The following is a 20,008-nucleotide window of genomic DNA, read 5'->3' on the forward strand; positions in this document are numbered from 1 at the left end:
TTATTCGTTGTATAATACCTTCTTGGGACAATGCCGTCGATTAGCAAATGGAAATCACTCATACTAATAGTGATACGACACCCTGATGTGGCGTACAATAAACTGGGGCCTGCCACAATTTCGGATTTCGGATCAATTTCGTGTTTTTCGACCAATTTCTTAACCTTTGTTATATAGTATAACAAAGGTAAAACGCTAACATTTTTATGCTTTCTTATATCCCATTACTCACCGTAACATTGAGCTCCTCAAGGCAGGCATCTAATTGTTGTAATAATTCGCCACTTGGAAAACAATTTTTTTTCTTAACCGTTCCCGAATATCGAACACGCGAACACTTCTTACTTCGATTCACATCGATCTTCTTTACCGACCCGGCGTTATCGAAATAGGACGTGTAACGACCAACCGGCAAACTTAGCATTAGTGAAGGCATTGCTGAAAATATAGCAAAAAAGAAAAGTCACATTATTTCGGGAAAATATCTACCTAAGTGAAAATTATATCTAAAAACTTCATTTTTTACAATAGTTGATTATAAAAATTCCATTTTTAATTTTTATACATATTTATACTTGTGTGAAATAAAAAGCAACAAACAAGTAACACGTTGACAAAACAATAATTTAAAATTGTTAATTTACCTTTCTGACGCGCAAGTTATGTTTTTTTTTACAAAACGCTTGTACCTCTGCTATAAAATGCAAACGAAACGACTATACTCACACGACACAAAATGAACAACTACTGCAATAGAAAAAATTACCTATAATCTACATGCTTTCACTAACACACTTACGCACAATCGACCAAACGATTCTGTACGCCAAGTACGGCATTCACATCCCAGCAAAAACAATAAGAACATAAGCATTGCTACAGAACTGTTTTCCATATATTATTTCGTCGCAAGCAAACACATTTTCAACATCGTACGATCAAAACGAGCCGACTGCCCGCATGCTTTGCATGCCACTTTTACGTTCATTTGCCCCCTATTGCAATGGCACAACTCACGACTCACACATCATTGCTGTGGTATAGATATAGCGAAGTATATAAATCCTATTTACTGAAAGGAACAATCGTATGAAACGAAGAGCGGTCAAATGAGAGAGTAGCGCTGTATTGGCGCTCCTTCGCTTGACAGTCGTTCGTTCGTCGTTCGTCACTTTTCGATATCGTAACTTCCGACGAACAGAATAATCCACTTAAAATGAGCATCATCAATCGCAAAAAATACAAATACATATTACATGCTCTGAGAGACGGCAAAGTAGAGTGAACAAAACAGTCACAAATATGCGGTTGTTATGTAATCGATATTTTTGCTTCTCTTCGAAGTTTCACGAATGTGAGAAAATTACGTATAGTCTCTGTAGAAAAAGGCGTTGGCACGCACCACCACTAAAATATAATGTTTGCTATTGATGTGTCTTTTTCTGGGAGTTGTATATCGTATATGATCCGTAAGAACTAATACACCGAAACTATACAAATGAGGAAATAATGAAAATTTCATGACAAGATGGACCAACCATGGTCATAACAACCAAAAAACAAAGAAAATTCACAACTCTCGTATTTTGTTTTTTTTTCTGAGAACTGTTTTACCAACAACATCCGTAATACGTGTTATGATAAAATAACGATTTTGTAAAAAATCTTGATTTTATTAATTTTTATTAACTCTATTAAATGCAGTTTTTTTATTTGGATAATTTATACAATAACAAAAAGATAAATAAAAAATGTTTTGACTAAATGAATAAAAAAAATATAATCGCAATAGCTACCACCTAGCGACATATCACTGACCTAGACAACACCAAAGTAAAATGACGTAATAAAAATATTACTTTTTTGTAACAAAGACTAAAAACTTATAGATTGATTTCTTTTGCGCTGAATTCAATATTTTGATGCTAGCTAAAGTTATGTAAAATTAGGTTGTACTGTAAAGTTATATGTAAAATTAGGTTGTACTGTTATAGTTAGTTAGCAGACGATTTAAACTTAACATATTTAGGTGTCAAATTCTAGTACTTTAACGCTACCTAAAATTCTCTAATACTAACATTATAATAGCACACAAAACGTAATATATAAACAATGGCTATTTATTTGTAAGTACCGAATAATGCTATGCAACAGTACAATGTAAGTACAGTTGGACTTCGATTTTGGCATGCCTTGAGTTTGCCACGGACCGATTATGGAAGCACAAAATATTTCGCTTTCAAAAATATGCTTTAATCAATTTTCGCACACATGTTCCAAATGACCCAAAGTAATGACGTCAGAACAGGAAAAAAAATTGCAGTTGTAGAATGTTTCGAAAGGTTATATTTTTATTGACGTGCGACTACATCTTACGGCAGTGTATCTAAAGCTTTCTTGCGTCGGCCTGACGCTCTCGTGCAATGTGATATACAGTGGGATTTCGAATTTGGCATGGTTCGATTTTGGCAACAAAAGTATCCGTTTTTGCAATCGTTGAGAAATAACATTTAGTCAATTTCTAACGCATTTACATTCAATTTTTTCATATCAAAAAAATGGTTTCGATTTTGGCACTGTTCCGATTTTGGCAACATAGGCGACACGCATTTGTTGCCAAATTCGAAATCCTACTGTATATCAGATGTGGCAATGTTGGTTAAGTGGTGTTAGTGCAATGAAGAAATTTCATCATGATGTGAGTGGAATCGTAAACGGACCAATCACGATCATGCGTAACGTCAAACTCCAAAAACAAACCCCATTGTCCGACGCGATTTGTTTTTGTAGTTTGACGTCGTTTTCTGATTTTTCGCTACTAATACCATAAATGTCTTTTTCTTCCACACCTTTTTAAACCTCATTGGCTCTCGGCGGGCTATTTGAGTACACACTGAGAAAACTTTTCGTATAGTTTCCATGTGTTTCACACATAGATTTTTTCCATGTGCCTAGTAAATGAACTTTATGTGCCAAACAGTTACCATTTATGTTTTTAAAATTTACCTTTAAAATTTGCACATACTATTCATATGCATATAATTTTCATGGGTACTTCTGGGTGGATTGTGTTTATATGTGGCACATAATAATCCTAAGGAATTTCATATGGAAATTTTCCATTAGTTATGTGCGGATTATTTTGAGTGCAGTAATACCTCGATATAAAGCAACTTTATTTTTATGTTCGCTAGGGTACCGCCAGAGTAAACGCGACAGCAACGCGACGCGAACGCGACTTCACTCACATTCGTTTAAATACGCAGCACTTTTTCGCCAATAGCACGGCTGCGTATTCAAACGAATGTGAGCGAAGTCGTGTCGCGTTTACTTTGTACGGGGTCTTACGTTATATCAAGGCAAAAACGAAATTCATTCCTATTCGAACGAAATTGATTGCAAATGAAAGGGCAGCCTTTCAAACCGTTAACTTTCAAATTTTATGATGATTGGCACCCTATTGGCAGGTAACCACGTTTTGGGTGCCAACATGATAGCGCGAGCAGAAATGAGATAGCACTTCGTCGCTACGTTTCACTCGACTGCCTCGACAGTGTTTTGGGCCCGCTGTCAAATTTTGCTCCCGGGACATTCAGTCGCTGTCACTTACTGCAGCTCGATATACAGATGTCAATAGCGTGTTGTATAGTTTGAAAAATACATTAAAATTTAAGAAACTCTTCCAAAGGTTCCATAAGCCTAAAACCAAGTTTTCCCACTCAAAACTCTAAGCGCACCAAGTGAGCGACCAAAGGTGCTATACCCTAGGTATTTACCAAGGGCAAGAAAGTAAATTTACGTGCCCCATCCCCGAGGGTCGGGAGTATTATTTAAACTTTACCAGCTAAATACTCCCTACGAAATTAAAATTGCAAATAATCAGAATCGGTTGGTACGAAACGTCCCTGCATCTATGTGTGAATAATTTATTCACACAAGATTAATTTCGTATTATTGTTTTTGCGGCAATACTTCACAGTTGGCCTGGCCGTTTTGACTTTTGTAATACGTCTTAGATGTTTTGCAAATTTCAATAGAGACAAGAAAATAATTCGAAATATTTCTATGATTAGAAATAATTAAAATTATTTCCAGGAATCCTTCATTGTGGCTGTGATGGTATTAATAAGATAAGATAAGATAAGAAATCTCTAAGCGCGCCAAGTTTCTGGACCAGTGTACTGTGCCCGGTTGATTAGAATGCGTTGAGCTTTCGGTTGATCAATTCAGGGTTTAAATGTAATGTTTAGTAGAAGTCTTCGATATTGTAAGGTCTTAAGTCTTGAATTTTGAAACAAAATTCGAAAAAAAATTCCCGATTTTGTTAGTTTCCCCATTTTGTCAGTCCAAAATTCAACATGGGGCTGACAAATCCGAACATTACTGTAATTTGTTTCCCAATTTTCCTGAATTCTTGTTTTTGAAGGTATTCTGAAAATAACTCTTGAAAGCATGGTCAGAACGTATCAAAATGTCAAGAAATGTGCTTTGAATACATTTTGCATATTTTCAATTTAAAACAAATTTCGTATAGAGTTTGCTAAGCCCAGTGCAAAAGGCTACAAAACTTATCGTTTTTCACTCAAACGTCAGGATATAACTGGGGGAAAACAAAAACAAACGTGTAAGATCAATGTAAAATCTAACAACAGCAACAACAAACCGCGCGTCGATGTGTGCGTGCGGCAAACGTCAGCAAGTTCAATTTCGCTGTGAATAATTCTTTATGAAACCGTAAATTTCAAGAAACTGATCAAAATGATACACAGGGCACTGGCATTTGGGAAATTTACTTTCCTTTCATCTTCAACCTTATCGCAAATTTGCACAACAAACTGCTGAACATTTGAAAATGCCCAGAATTATCGAGTTCTACGTCAACCGAGCTTTCGTGCCACTAGACACAGACCTCCATACTTTTTTCAATTTTTTTTTCGTTAAAAGAATCCCAATTTACTATAGGGTAAGTTAACCTATAGTGGACCCTTTACCTATAATGGACCTCGGGTAGTTTTTTTTCATGTGTTGACTCATCACTGCGACCAGTATAGTTGATCTATTGTGATACCGCCCGGGTGTTTGCTGTATGACCCGTACTGCATTTCTTTGACGTCTATCAGTGGTTTGTTTACATGGACTTGGAACATGGGTTAACATGTTGAAACAGAATATTGCTTAAGGCCTTAACGACAAGTCAGAAAAGCACAAAAACAGCCATTCCGAGTAGTTTGGAGGGCGACACTGCTGGATAATACGCTTTTAAAACGTTTAACTCCAATTTGGGGTGTCAGGATATAACCAAGTTGGGGTGTATGGAAAGCTTCGAGGCAGCAAAGATATATATTTTTGGATAGAACTAAATGTAAACTCAACTATTTGAACAATTTTAGGTGAAATTGAAACAAAATTGTAATTGTGTGGTACATACATATTGTACCGGGATGTTGAATCTAAACATACTGTCGATAATTGTGAGCGGTAGGCACCATACAATTGTCCTATCGAAACATCAGCATTTAGTCTAGAGTTGAACCCTTTTGAACATCTTTTTAGATAATTTCATTTCTAAATGAGAAATCATTCGATTTCTTATCACAATGACTTAAACCGAGCTCTTGTAAAAAATGGTCAGCAATTCACAGAGGGATATTCGAAAAATTGTTAATTTTATCCCAAACAGATTAAAACCGGTCATCAAGAATGTAAATGGTCCTACAAGGTAGTAGTTGAGCGAGAGAGGACATTTGTTTCAACTAATAGTTAACTGTCCGAATACTTTTTTGGCTGCATTTTTGAGCAATTCAAACTATATGTACCCTATCTTCAAAACGGAAAGCTTTTCCCCGAATTTTTGTTGTGCATCTAAATATGCTTTAGTTAAACATTGTTTTAAAAAATATGTATTACCATTCTTTGCAAAAATACTGTGCAAAATTACTAAAAGAAAATTTTATGCGCTGCTGTCCGAATACTTTTTTGGTTCACTGTATGTTCAGAGAAATTTCACAGCGTAAAAAGCGCTTGCTTATGGTACGAACGATTCTTTGACTAACCCCTCTAAAAGTAAGATAGAAACTTTATTTTTCAAGCAGTAAGAGATAGAGCAAAACAATGTTCTACACAATTTTTGAGAAGATTATTATAAAGAACTTTGCCAAAGAAAGTGACCTTCTAGCTATTATAGTTGTGGAGATAAGAAACAACTTTTGTGGAAACTCCACGATAATCTACACAGTTCTTTTGACAATGTTTTTAAAATGTAAAATATAGAGATTTGCAACATAAATTGATATTTTTTTAGGCTTAATCGAAAGTTACTCGTACTGTAAGTGCCATCGGTTGCATGTTTAGCGTTACCAGTTTAAAATAATTCGTGGAAAAAAACTACTCAAGTACTGACTGGTCCACTAATGGTTAATTTACCCTACAAATATCCTTTAAAAAGAGCCTCCGAACTTGCAATATAGTTTAAAACAAAAACATCTGGTAGGTAACGAAATTTTGAAACACAGCGAACTAAAATTAATTAAAATATACATGTGTAGAGTAGCGTAGCCATTGCCACCATAGCAAGTTAATAACACATGAACAATGGAATATTCTACAAAATGTGTAGCATGAATTGAAAATACGAAACATGTATTTCGTCGTTGCAAAAGACGGACAAAAGAGAGAAAAACTTTTGTTTCTTTATGATATGTTTCGTTATATAGACTAGCTCTTAAAGCAAATGACGAGAAAAAACGTATGTTTGAACATTGTAGCTGAATAGTAGTCAATGACGCAGCCTCGCCGTAGAACGTGCCTCTACCAGAACACAGCCTTTACATGTCCCATATAAATAGGCAAAAACGGACCGAACGTCCGCATGTTTTTCGTACTGATTTCATTTACCCGTCATTGCAGAACTAGACAAAACGCGCGATTCACACACTACTTTGACGCTGGTCTAGATATGTGAAGTATATAAAATATCATTTACTGGAAGGTACACTGTGCGCAACGACGAAACGATCAAATGAGAGAGTCGAAGTTAGAACGCTGCTCTCCTAACCGAAGCACACCGAAGGTCGTTCGTCTTTCGTCGTTCAATACCAATAATATCCGCCAATATGATGCTGCAGATTGTGGCGAACAATTCACCTAAAGTGTGCAGCTCATACCAGCAAATCAGTGCAAAAATAATATAACATTTTATTAAGTTCTTACGTACTCCAATGAATCTGCCATAATGTTCATGATATGCGACGCATAACGCAAGAACGAAATTTGTCGCTTTACTTAAATTAAAATCTTTCGTAGAAATATTGTCAATTGCAAGGAAAATTGTCCAATCAATAAGTGCGCAATCGCTCATAAAAGTGCTATTTTAGCTTAAATCGTTTCGGTCTCTTCGGCGCACTTATTGCTGGAAAGATAACGAAAAAGTGCGCCGAAGATACCGAAACGATTTAATGCAAAATAGCACTTTTATGATCGATATCGCACTTTGGATGGTACAATTTTCCTTGCAATTGACAATACAAAAGCGATAAATGCATTCCAGGATATAGGATACACATTTTTATGTATTTAGAAGTTGCAAAGGAAAGAAATATGTAGTAAGATCTTTATGAAATAATACTTCCTTTCAGTAAGTTTAAAATAGTCGGTTCACTACAACAGAACATGTAATGAAAAGTGGTTATACTTTGCACGCTTATAACTAAGTCATCCGTCAATAGATTCTAGAGATGTTGGTACCACTCGATTGGAAATTTTTCCAAAAATCCATTATAACCTACCACAAACTTTTGAAAAATTGAAAAATTTTAAGCATCGTCTAAATAAAAATCCACGCGCTGTGATTGGTCGGAATAAGTGCTGATTTGCCGTAGCGATCTAGGACAGGACGTGCCAAGTGTCAACCACGGCGTTGACCCAAAATTGGCCCAATTTCTGTTTGACTGAAAGCGACGAGCAACCGTTGACTGTAAAATATAACGCGGTATCGCTTTCAGTGTTGCTGAAACTCATTAGTGGGAATACGATAAGTTATTATTTCCGAATTTTGATTTCTTTTATATTCGATAGTTCTATGCTTGGTTCACCATTAGTTTTGTTTGTACATGAATTTTAATTTTCAAAATGAAATGCAAAACATGATTTTGGTCGCATAAACTGTGGTGTATTCGGGAGCTGTTGTTCGGCAAACGAAGTTATTCTTAAAAAGTCAGAGGGGTTGTGTACAAGACACGACCGCATATATAGGTGACGCAGGACTATGTAAGTCTCTTTGTAGTGATAGTGGCATACATTCATGCTTGTAATCATTCGATTCTTCATGTATACATGCTATATGCAACGTATATACATGCTACATGCGTTGTATGTAACATTTATCAAAGTAGTAACATTGCATACGTTCAATTCTCAAAAGATTGTGCATTTGAAAACAATTTAACAAAATCAAGAACACAAACTATTGCTTTCCTGCTACCTTACTGAAATTAAAGATTGTTTTTATTATCCATGGTTTCCCACGTTGAAGGGATTTTACCAATTCAATCCTATTTTATCAACAGCACATCTTTTCACTACACGCAAGCATGCGTATTCATACAGAGTCGTATTATAACCGAACAGTACAGCTGAAGCACATTTTTCCAACACAGATATCAAGTTCGCCTTGGTTTAATCGTCTCGCAGTAAAGAATTTGCGATCTGTTGGGACAACGAACCTGTGTAATTTTTTCTGGCACACTTCCCTAACACAGACATCAAATTGGACTAGGTTTAATCGCGGTTATAAGAAATCTGTTGGCACGAGGGGGCTTTGTTACTTTCTCTGGCGTACTTCCCAAGCAAGGACATTAAAATGGTCTAGGTTGAACCGCGGTGTTAAGAAATCTTGTTGAAATGAGGAATCCTGGTCACTTATTTTGGCTTACTTCTCAAGCACAGATATCAAATTGGTATAGGTTTAGATCATCGTAAGGAATCTTCCAACCAATCACGAAGCGAGAATTCTGGTACAACATAGGTTCATTATTTTTAATTTTTCAATAGTTCAACATCCAGAATTCATACTTTTCTTCATTTGAGTCAATTCTTAGAAGATTTTCCGATCGATTGGTGTAAGAATATTGAAAATCGATTGGAAAACCGCTGAGCTATTAGCGTTCAAAACCTTTCATTTTTCGTGACGCTCGCATTTTTCGATTTTTTGGAATGACACCCTATCTCAAAGACGTAGTCCTACGTCAATAATATGTACAGGCAACAGTGGTGCAGTGTAACAAAGAATATTCAATCAGGATGGCGGTAATAATAAGAAGAATAAGAAGCCAGATGGCACGTCCTGTTCTAGGTAGCGATAATGATGTTTCTATACCACAAGCAGTACGGTTGTCAATACGTCTCGTCATGGACATAGAATGTCCATAGAATGCTTTCTTCTCGTCGTCGAGTCTACTTTCGTGTGGACAGTGCACGTTTATGATGGTCTAGCTGAAGAAACAGCCTATTATCCTCAAAATCTTGTTGATCGCTTTCCATTTCATTACGCGATCCTGCATTCGGCCAATCACTACGAAGTTTGTTCCCAGCTCGTTGTTTGTTCCACCGTTTTGGTGAAATCCACATCTCACGTTTTGCGGTTCTAACTGAACGAATAACACCCTATCGCCATCCACGAAATTTAGCGATTTACAGTTCTAGGTACCAAGTATCGATTCCAAATCCTTATTTCGTCGCATTCTTGATTTTTCGTAGTATGCTACCGAGTCCCATGATAGGGCTGCCATCGTATAGTGCAGAGACAACACAGTGCCTCCATCCCTGTCGGTATACGATTTTAGTTTCCATCGGGGTTGATTACTAGATCTCCGCTAAGCTTGCTCGTATTCCGACTGGTAGGGTAATCGCCTATTTTGGACCCCATCTGTAGCTGTACATGATTTGGACACTTACAGCAAAACCAAATGTAAGTGACCAAATTATGTACAGCTGCAGATGATGGCCAAAACGATGACACCCCGTTAGGCATACGGACGTTAGGCATACAGACGCGAGGCATAGTACGCTAGGCATAATGGATATAAGGCATACGGATACAAGGCATATAGACGCGAGACCGAATAGACGCGGGGCCGAATAGACGCGAGGCCGAATAGACGCAAGGCCGAATAGACGCGAGGCCGAATGGACACGAGGCCGAATGGACACGAGGCCGAATGGACGCGAGGCCGAATGGACACGAGGCCGAGTGCATGCTAGGCAGAACAGATACGATGGCCTAAAGATGTGCAGAGCAAAAGCAACACATATAGCATACGATGTGACATGCAGTTAATCCACCGCTGTTAATCTAAAATTGATCCAATTACCGATTGGCTCAATATAATATGCCAACCGTTTGTTTATAAAAAAGAACATAATGATTTCTTTGCAAAACACAGTATCGTTTAAAACACGGAAAACACGTCAGTGGTGAAATAATAACTTTAACTATTATCCATTTTCGATATTTTTTGTGTTTAGCGGTATTGGGTTTAATGTTCTAATATCCAAATTTTATTTTTTTGTTAAGTAAGAAGTACCCTCTGCAATAGTTCCACGACATTAGCCCAAAACCCACTAGCCCGAATAACAAGACCGAATGTAACATAAGAGGCTTCGTAACCGCAAAGTTGCAGAATTTACTTGATGAGCGAATCTTTGAAGAAACAAAACCATTTTACTCAAAGACGGGATTATTCTCAGGTCACTCATTACCGATCCTTCGTGCTGAATTTTATATTATCCCAATGATGTTCCTTATAGGCTTAATATACTGGTAAGAGGAGCTGTTGAGAATGCACCAACCAAGGATGATAACCTCATGCGGCCTCGCCAGAGTTATATAATTGCACATTGATACAATTAGATGTAATAATCTTATCGAATACTTACTTATCTAAACTGAAATGATTCCTTTAAAAGTATCAAATATTCGCAGCCCGACTACGCCTTCAATCCTCTAGGAAAACTTGTTATGTAAACTTTATTTGAAAACTAGTCCCGCCCTAACCTAATTTATAAATGCTTTAACAACAGATCACCGCTTATTCAGTGTGATAGCCACAAAATGCGGCTTCGCCGCTTTAAATTTTCCAAAAGTTAAATCGATACGAGGACTAGGGAAAACTAACTAGGGGTCGGTAGACCTAGGAAAACGAATAGACCTAGACAGATGTGATTTCTGCAGGGGGGCTGCCCCCCCCCGCAGTGGCCGGCGCTTCCGACGGCGGGTCACCGGCGAACACTCGCCGTTGCCTGCGGCCGGCTCGCCCTGAATCATCTAGGAAACGCGTGATACTAACATGGTAAAAAGGTTTCATATCTTATGATAAGCATAACTCATAACTTGCTTAACTGAGCTTACTTTTGTCACCTCAATTTAATTGAATTATCGAATACGCCTCAAATGTTTTTAGCGATCAATTGAGAAAATTGTCGTATATTCGGATTACTGTCACATTTAGGCAAAAAAAGCAAAGTCGTGGGCTTAAACCGTCATTAGACATTACCTTTCTTTATCGACAGACTTCGCAGCCGGTTGTTTAGAGTACAGGAAAATTACGTGGCCAGTGTAACGACCCTACTGACTCTATCAAGCACCGTCTAGCCGAGATTCAAACATGCGACGACTGGCTTGTTAGACCAGCATCGTACCTCGAAGCTAAGTAGGCGGTCACATTTAGGCAAGTGCCCTTTGGCCTTGTGGTATTCGGGCTAGTGTGATAAAATCTTTTGTAACACCTCCGTTACCAAAAAATCACAGAAAATGAAATTCGCGTTAGACAAAGTTTTGAATTGGATCTATCAGGCTGTATAAAACTTCGAAATGAAATGCAAAGCTAGATGACGCACCCTGTGCCAGCAGAACACAACTGCGTTTTTAGCTTGAAAAACAGAAAGCGGCTTTGTCGTCGATGTGAGAACTAGGAAAAACTAACTAGGGTCAGTAGTCCTAGGAAAGCGAACCGGTTCGCCCTGAATCATCTGCTTGCAGCATCTGGCTAGTAAGCTGACTAACCACTTCGGTTCCTCATCGTAGTGTAGGTGATCTAATGTCTATTCGGCCTCGCGTCCATTCGGCCTCGTGTCCATTCGGCCTCACGTCTATTCGGCCTCTCGTCCATTCGGCCTTGCGCCCATTCGGCCTTGCGTCCATTCGGCCTCACGTCCATTATGCCTTTTGGAAATATGCCCTCCATCCAGTATGCCTCATATCTATTATGCCTGACGTCTGTATGCCTAGCGTACTATGCCTTGCGTCCGTATGCCTAACGTCTGTATGCCTCGTGTCCCGTCCCCGGCCAAAACAGGTTGGTTACCCTACCTCGAGGAGCTGGAGATAGAAGTTGCTGGATAAGAGCCTAAGAACCACTATGGGATCTGTGTTGCACATTATCCAGCCGTTCACCAGCTGTTGTCATTTTGACTGGTTTTGGTAGACTTAGGTATATGTAAAATGGTGGTAAATCTAGTGTTACTAGTTGTGTTTATTTTGCTGATGAAGTAGCAGAACATTAAATTTTAATATTCTCGTTTTACGTTATTCTTGTAATCTTTCCAAGATTACAAAATCTGTTCTACTATTAACAGACTGGCAGCCAATTAAACGAGAATGTTAAATTCTACAGTCGAATTTAAATTTTCTTGAAATCGACACTCAACAGTTTTGTTACAATACCTTTTTTTATTGTTGCTAAAATGATATTGTTTGTTAAATGAATGATGTGATATGTGATATGTTATCTTATTTCATTTTCATTGGTTACATTGGTTCATTGGGTAATATTCAGTTTGAAAAGGCAGTGTTTTTTGTTTATTTTACATGATATTAAAATAATGCATAACTTGTCAAATATGCATCCAAGCGATAAACGGTCTGCAATGAAAATGTGTACCTACTCTAATATACTGACAAACTTTATAGAACATCTGAAAGCACCAAGAAGATGGTGTGTAAAATTATTGACACAAGTAGATTTTAAGTACTTTTTACAAACAAACAAATCATTATATTCCGACAATAGCGACCTTAAGGAGAATTATTTTCAATTTTCATAAGCTATTTTGGTTTATACTCCCGGTTCTTCATTTGACAAAAAAATCAAATTGATATAAAAGAAGGTAAATGTTGAAATTGCGCCTCCCAGTTCGTCGGTTTAATACCGGTTCAGACCGGATCAAGTCGCAAAATTTAAAAAAAATTAATTAATCACAGCAAACGATCAAGAATGTTCTAAGCTACATTTTACTCTGATCAGATTACATAAATATAGCTAACATCCAGAGTTATGAGATGATTTCGAACGATTAATAGCTATAAACCATACAGAGTAGCAAACTTTGAATGCGTTTTTTTTTTTCGAAATCAGAATTTGTCATTTGGTTCGGTCTGCCTTAACGCCGAACAGTTGACATCGTGATACGATGTATATTCAAATCTTAGCTGGGAGAGACTATCAATAGAATCGAATCCCTTCCAGGCGCGGCAAAACTCGAGACAAGTTGACAGCTAAACTTGCATGCTTTTCAACATCGCCCTTCAGAAGATGATCCGGCGAGCAAAATCGAAACGAGACTCAATTTTCAGTGAGGGTAGCAAACTTCTTGGCTACACAGATGACTTTGAAACTAGGCCAAAACTTCGCAACAGCGGAGGCCATCTGCGCTAGACTGCAAGCGGAGGCTAGTAGGGTTGGGCTAAAAGTAAATGCTTTGCAGACCAAATACATGATTGGTAGAGGCACAAAGAGACGAACGTTCACTTTTCGTGGACGGTAATCGTTGGGATCGCTGGTGTGGCCGCTGTTAACAAAAATAGAGAGATCTTGCAGCGCATTTAAGTAGAAAATCGAGTCTGCCTTGCCCTGCGCAAAATGCTTCCATCCGCTAGCAAACGATAGCTGACGATAGCTAGCCACCGTACGATGCTGACAAAGTACATAGCCTTTATTAGACCGGTAGTTTTTATGGATATGGCTACTCATGGAAGACATGCCCGCACTTGCGGACGATATTTGACGGAGCAAAAGCTGGAAGCGGAGAGCGGTGGAAGCACACTATAATTTCATTTTACGTCCATTTATTTACGTGATTTCCTTTTGCGTCAATATTTTTGGGTACGGAATTTTAATTAATGTCGTCTCGTTTTACGTTTAAAATTTTAATTAACGTCCACCCTTTTTACACCGATTGTTCTTACGTCCCATAATAGTGGACGTAAAACGAGATGTGCGTGTATATGAACATTAGCAGCAGCAGAGACAACTTGGGGAGATTACCATCGTACATCTGGTGAAGCATACGGTAAACTACAGTGGATCAGACAGTCATAAGGAAAATGGTTCTATTTAACAACCCCACGGGCACCCAGAACAGAGGGGCTCTACGTGCGAGATGGCTCAACTTGGTCTTGCGGTTAACGCCTGGGAAATAGGCGACGAGTAACCCAAGATTGAGTTGCATACAGTCGACTCGTTGAACAGCACGAGGTGTATGCGACAACGAGGATCGTACAACTGGTCCCGTAAATTTTCGTGCTCTAAGCAATTGGTAGCAGAAATTTCAAGCTTTAAAATGTAGAACAAATTTTCGCCTGGGGGGGGGGGTGGTTTGAACCCCCAACTCCACCCACCCGTCGCTACGCCCATGTCCGACAACCATAAGAGATAGATAGTTACTATATTAGACAAAGTTACTTATTTTAGTATGCTCTACAACTTTTGTAGACGTTGTATTTTTGGAACGCATTCAAAACTTTTTTTTTAACGTAGGACTACGTCTTTGTTTATTATACTGGGACTGGGTAGAACTTTGTGAAAAAGAAAATAGAAGTGTAACGGACTAATCTCAAGTTTTTAGTCTTGACCTTGAAATGCGGTCATACATATATATTAATATTTTTTGAAACGATGGTTCTGCAATTGATGAAGGGACGGTAGGGAAAGAAATGAAAATTTTTTGGTGAAGGCGGGGAAGAGCGGAAAGGAAGGGGGGGGGTATTAGTAGCTATGCTTGACAAGTAGTCATTTTGACTCCTACCTTTTGTCCAATACTGGAAGGTGCATGAGTCGAACCAAGCTGTAATCTGAGATTACAACCGGATTCGAACCCACAACACCCGCCAGGGCATGTGGTTCGCTGGTACTTGTACCTTTGAACCAGCGCCTCTATGGTAGGGGCTCCCATACAAATGAAATACAAATTTCCTCATAACTCGAGAACTCTTCAAGCAAATGGAACCAAGTTTGGCATGAGGGCAAGGCAAGATTTTTTTCTATGGTGAATTGAGACCCCTCCTCTCTTCAGGAGGAGGAAGGGGCTCTGATACAAATAATATATAAATTTCCTCATAACTCGAGAACTAAACAAGTAAAAGGAACTAAATTTGACATATAGGAGTTTTTGGAGGTAAGAATGTTTTCTATTGTGTATTGAGACCCCTTCACCTTCTAAGAGGTTCTACAAATAAAATACAAGAACTAATCAAGCAAATGGAACCAAAATTTGGCATTCCCATTCATGTCAAAAGAGAAGGATTTTCGAATGGCACGTCATATTTGCGATAAACATGCTTTGGCTCTAATTGGTTATTTGTAACCAATGGCCCTTTTAAAGGCCACAAGCGAGTTGAAGTAAAATTATTGAAACATGTCAAGCTACGCATAATCATATTTAATACAATAATAAGCCGTGGGTTGATCATTCATTACTATTTCAACCTTTATGATGCACACAATTGATTTTAAAAGAAATCTCTTCTATTTCTCAAAGGTTGAAGGCGTTTAAAAGTGTCATTGCATTCAATGAAGAATTGAATCTGAAAATTTCGCTCTACTCTGTTAAACATTCACTTAAACCAGTGATGGCCAAACTGCGGCCCGCGGGCCGCATGTGGCCCTTGACGATGATTCGTGCGGCCTGCGGACCGATTTGAAGTATGGTGGACTTAAGAGAAATTTTTTTGCTGACATAGTAGTCACTCAGTTTAGTTGTAATGACTCGTGCATGTTGTGAATCGGAATGTTTTCCGGTTTAAATCTTGTGGTGATTCCTAGAAAATGGTTTTTGTTGCCGCATATTTTACATTTTGTTATGCACAGGAATGACCAGAGATTATTGCGGCCCGCGGCATTCATGGGCGATTAGATTTGGCCCGCACCATTCCTATGCCTGGGCACCACTGACTTAAACAATGGCACTCACAGATTCTTTTAAACATACAAATGCAGTTTACTAGTTTACTATTAGTCTTTGATCTAATGATCTGACATAGTCCTACGTCACCCTTTCGTACAACCCTTAGGGCTGTATACCTTGTAGTTTTTGAATCACCCTAAATGAGCACCCTAATAATCCAAAAAGATAGAACATCATTCATTAGTAAACTTGGCATACTTTAGGCAAAAATGTCCGATTATGTATGTATTGAAACCTGATCGTGGCAAAAGTTTGGACTTTTCCATCTTTGATAAGGCCATTACAAATATTTAAAAAAGTTTTTGTTCTTCCAGTGTTGGCCAACTGAAGGGGGGGGGGGCGAAAAAAGACAGATTGTTTTAATCAAGCAAAAAAACTGCGTTTTAGGCATTTTTACTTAAAGCTTAAACGTGAAAACTGAATCTATTCTTGCTTTTCATATATACGTTATTATTTTGCATGCAAAAAACTACGAATAGACAAAATCAAATGAAATTTTTTTTGCCGATTTTCGGTAATTCCGTTGCTCGAAATTTCCATTTCTGTTCCGTGTTAAAAGCTTTAATACTCATTTTTCCAGTTTTTTAAGCTGTGGAGCCCACATAAATTTATTAAAAAGAATTTGACTTATATCCGACAAATTATTGTTTTGCCCCCCGATTTTTCATAATTTCAAAGGGGGGGGGGGGGGGTGACAAAAACTTTAAAGATAATATAACAATGGCCAATTTAGATAGTAAATCTAAGTCCAGATTAAGTAGGTACATGGGAGATGGGAAGACAAAATCAACAGCCGATTTTTCAAAGACTGCATGATTTACTCAAAATAACGAAAAACATCAACGTGTAAAGCAGAGAAGATGGAAGAGCGAACTTACTAACACACTCTAAAATCGAAAAGCAAAAAAAGACTAAATCGATATGGTACGGTGTTGCTGATGTTGTTTAGGTTTTGCGTGAGAAGGTAGTTTTGCTTTTGTCATCACCCACACGTTGACAGTTCGGCATGAGATTATTTCCCGTAGGTAAGTGCGAGCAGCCTACGAAATTTCTTTTACTGCCGTCAACGCGTATGTGATGGAACTCAATTCATGATACTATTTTAATGAAGGATAATAAATAATAAATTAATAGTAAATTCTATAATAAATTCTAACATTTATGCGAATTGACATGTAAGGTTAATGTTTAATATTGTTTTTCTGAAAATAAGTTTAAGAATCGAGAATCAAACGTAGGACTAATAGTGGATCATTCATTTCTATATTCATTAAATGAAATTTTGTACCTCGTTGGACCTGAATAAAACGCGCGACTCACGCTGGCTAGATGTAGATATATGGAGTTGGAGTATATAAGAACTCAGATAACCATTTACTGCAAAAAAACAGTGTGTGTAATGAAAACGATCAAATGAGAGTAGAAGAGTACTCTCGCATTCTCTTCGCGACTTGCGTCTCGTTCGTTCGTCGTTCGGCACTATGTGCCAGTGCCAGTTGATGTTGATATTGATACTGCAAATATGTTACGATTACGGTGACGAACGAAACCCCTTAAAATGGAACACGAACTAACCAAAGCACAATGCAAACATCGCGTTACGTGCTTGGTGGCGAGCCTGCACACACATTCTAGTGAATTATTAACTGTCGCTCACCCTCAACACCTCACTAAAGTACATAAAACCGTCTACTTCTTCACTTCGTTGTTTTTCCGAATGTGAAAATGGTGTTGGCAGCATATACACCAACACTAAAGCATAATATACAATCACACGGTTTGTTTTCTGAAAACTTGAATGTTACTTTCATAACTAATACGAACATACTTGTTATACGAAAGCAATAAAATTGTCAGCCATTTTCTTCATCTGCATGATGCATACCACTATTCGGTTCTTTAACGAAACATTTGCAAAGCTTATAATTTTGCTTGTAAATTCAATATTTATTTTAAGAATACCTCAGCCAATTTTTATTTTTTCCTGATTATCAACTTTAGTAGTTATTGTTGAATTGTCTTCATTACTTCATAAAGGTCAACCATCTTAAAAAAATGTTTTATTTTTTTTAATTTGTAATTTGTTAGTAACCTTTCAGTTTACAACTTTTTATCAGGTTAAGGAAAACACCACAAAGATGACACAAATAGAAGGAAAATTTCATAATGCCGGAAAAAAGTATTAGCGATAGAGCATTCCCGTCTTCATCAAAATTGTTTGTACAGTATTTTTAAGAGTGTTTAACAGCACTGTCGTAATTTTTACAAAAATCATGCCAGCTCTTTTAAATCAAGATATATTTTAAAATCTATAATAAAAAGAAAAAAAATATTGCACTATTTTTAACAGATACTTATTACAAAACAACTTTGGAGAAGACAGAAAAGTTCTATCGCTAATACTTTTCAGGACACAATATGTTTAAATGTGTTGAGGATGTTTCAGTTTTTACAGCATAGATGATTCAATTTTAGTTTTTTGAAGGACTGTCTTCAGAAGAACAAACTGAAACGCCTTGCAAGGGCAGTCGATTTGTTACATTTGTTTGGAGGTTTTAATGCGTCCACTATAAGATATTTTTATAAAACTTTGAAGACTTCAGTTTACTTAGTAAACTGTTTCTATCAGCCTCGGGACAAAAGCATTTTTTTGTATAATATATGTATTATGTCGTCATTATATTATCAAGGAACTCGATTAATTTTTCACCTATATTTAATTAAAAACTAATATACCCTTCATTATTTACTAGTTTCAATGCAGCAAGTTACAAATAATAATAAAATGTAGAAAAAGGAGAGATACCTAACTGACAACAAACAAAACGGCAGCTGTGGCGCGCGGTAACATCGCTATAGGCAGTGTTGTAGATATTATAGTGTTTTTTGAAGAAAAAACTGATGAAAATGTTTTTTGTATTGACGATCCATGATTAAACTTTGTTTTAATATAAACAGATTGGGAAACCTTTGGCTTGCGCTCAACGTAATGATAAACATGGTAATGCAACAGTTATAGGCACATAAAGAACACTAAAATTCTTGGCTCGATTTCAGTTTTTGGTTTAAGCCGTATTTTATCAAAAAGGAGCATAAAAACGTCGTCAGTTAACAAATGATGAGTTCAGTTACCTATAGTCAATAAAATACATATTTTCTAAAACATTTCAACCATTGAACCCTAATGCATTTTATTGTTTGAGAAAACCTGATAAAATGAAATACAGTTCCAAGAAATTTTTTATTCGTTTTTAGTATCTAAATTTTTGTACTTCCTTCAAAATTCACGAGCAAAATTGATCCCACCAAATACATTAAAACTATATACACACCTCCAGAAGCAGTGACCACTTATACGATTACAACCTTTTATATACCAAGGTTTGGTTTACACGGTTCACACACAAACACTGCTTTTCATATATCTTCACTTCACTTCAAATAACCGGTATTTTACTAAGAAAAGCGTAAATTAAATACTAATTTGCAAAAACCAAAATATGTATTACATTTTCTAAGCCGGTTATGCAAAATTCCCGAAACAACACTCCGAATACCATCACCGATAATTTCTTCCACTCGCAAAGACGCTTAAAACCGAACTGAACTGACAGAAGAAAGACTCGACAAACAGACAGACAGTAGAGCTGCGAATCTTTTTTTCTTCTCTCACTTCAAGCTTTATATAAACTTCACTTCACTGTCAAACCCGTCAAGCAAGCGTGATGTGAGTGGTGTGAGGTGGGAGCCGTGATGTGAGCCGAGAGAGTCG

The 20,008-nt window shown here is 37.4% G+C and overlaps 1 protein-coding gene across 1 annotated transcript in view; it reads right to left on the reverse strand.

Moving 5' to 3' along the window:
- LOC128733927 (uncharacterized) overlaps positions 1-19,785 on the reverse strand; it is a 61,211-nt gene extending 41,426 nt beyond the window's left edge. Inside the window, exons 1-2 of the mRNA XM_053827803.1 lie at positions 19,569-19,785; positions 233-438 (exon numbers count right to left, since the gene is read on the reverse strand). Of these exons, the coding sequence (XP_053683778.1) occupies positions 233-436 (204 nt within the window). The 5' untranslated portion in view covers positions 437-438; positions 19,569-19,785. The remainder of the gene's footprint in view (positions 1-232; positions 439-19,568) is intronic.
- Positions 19,786-20,008: the final 223 nt, after the last annotated feature.

The sequence above is a fragment of the Sabethes cyaneus genome, chromosome 2 (assembly GCF_943734655.1).
Source record: "Sabethes cyaneus chromosome 2, idSabCyanKW18_F2, whole genome shotgun sequence".
Taxonomy (NCBI): domain Eukaryota; kingdom Metazoa; phylum Arthropoda; class Insecta; order Diptera; family Culicidae; genus Sabethes; species Sabethes cyaneus.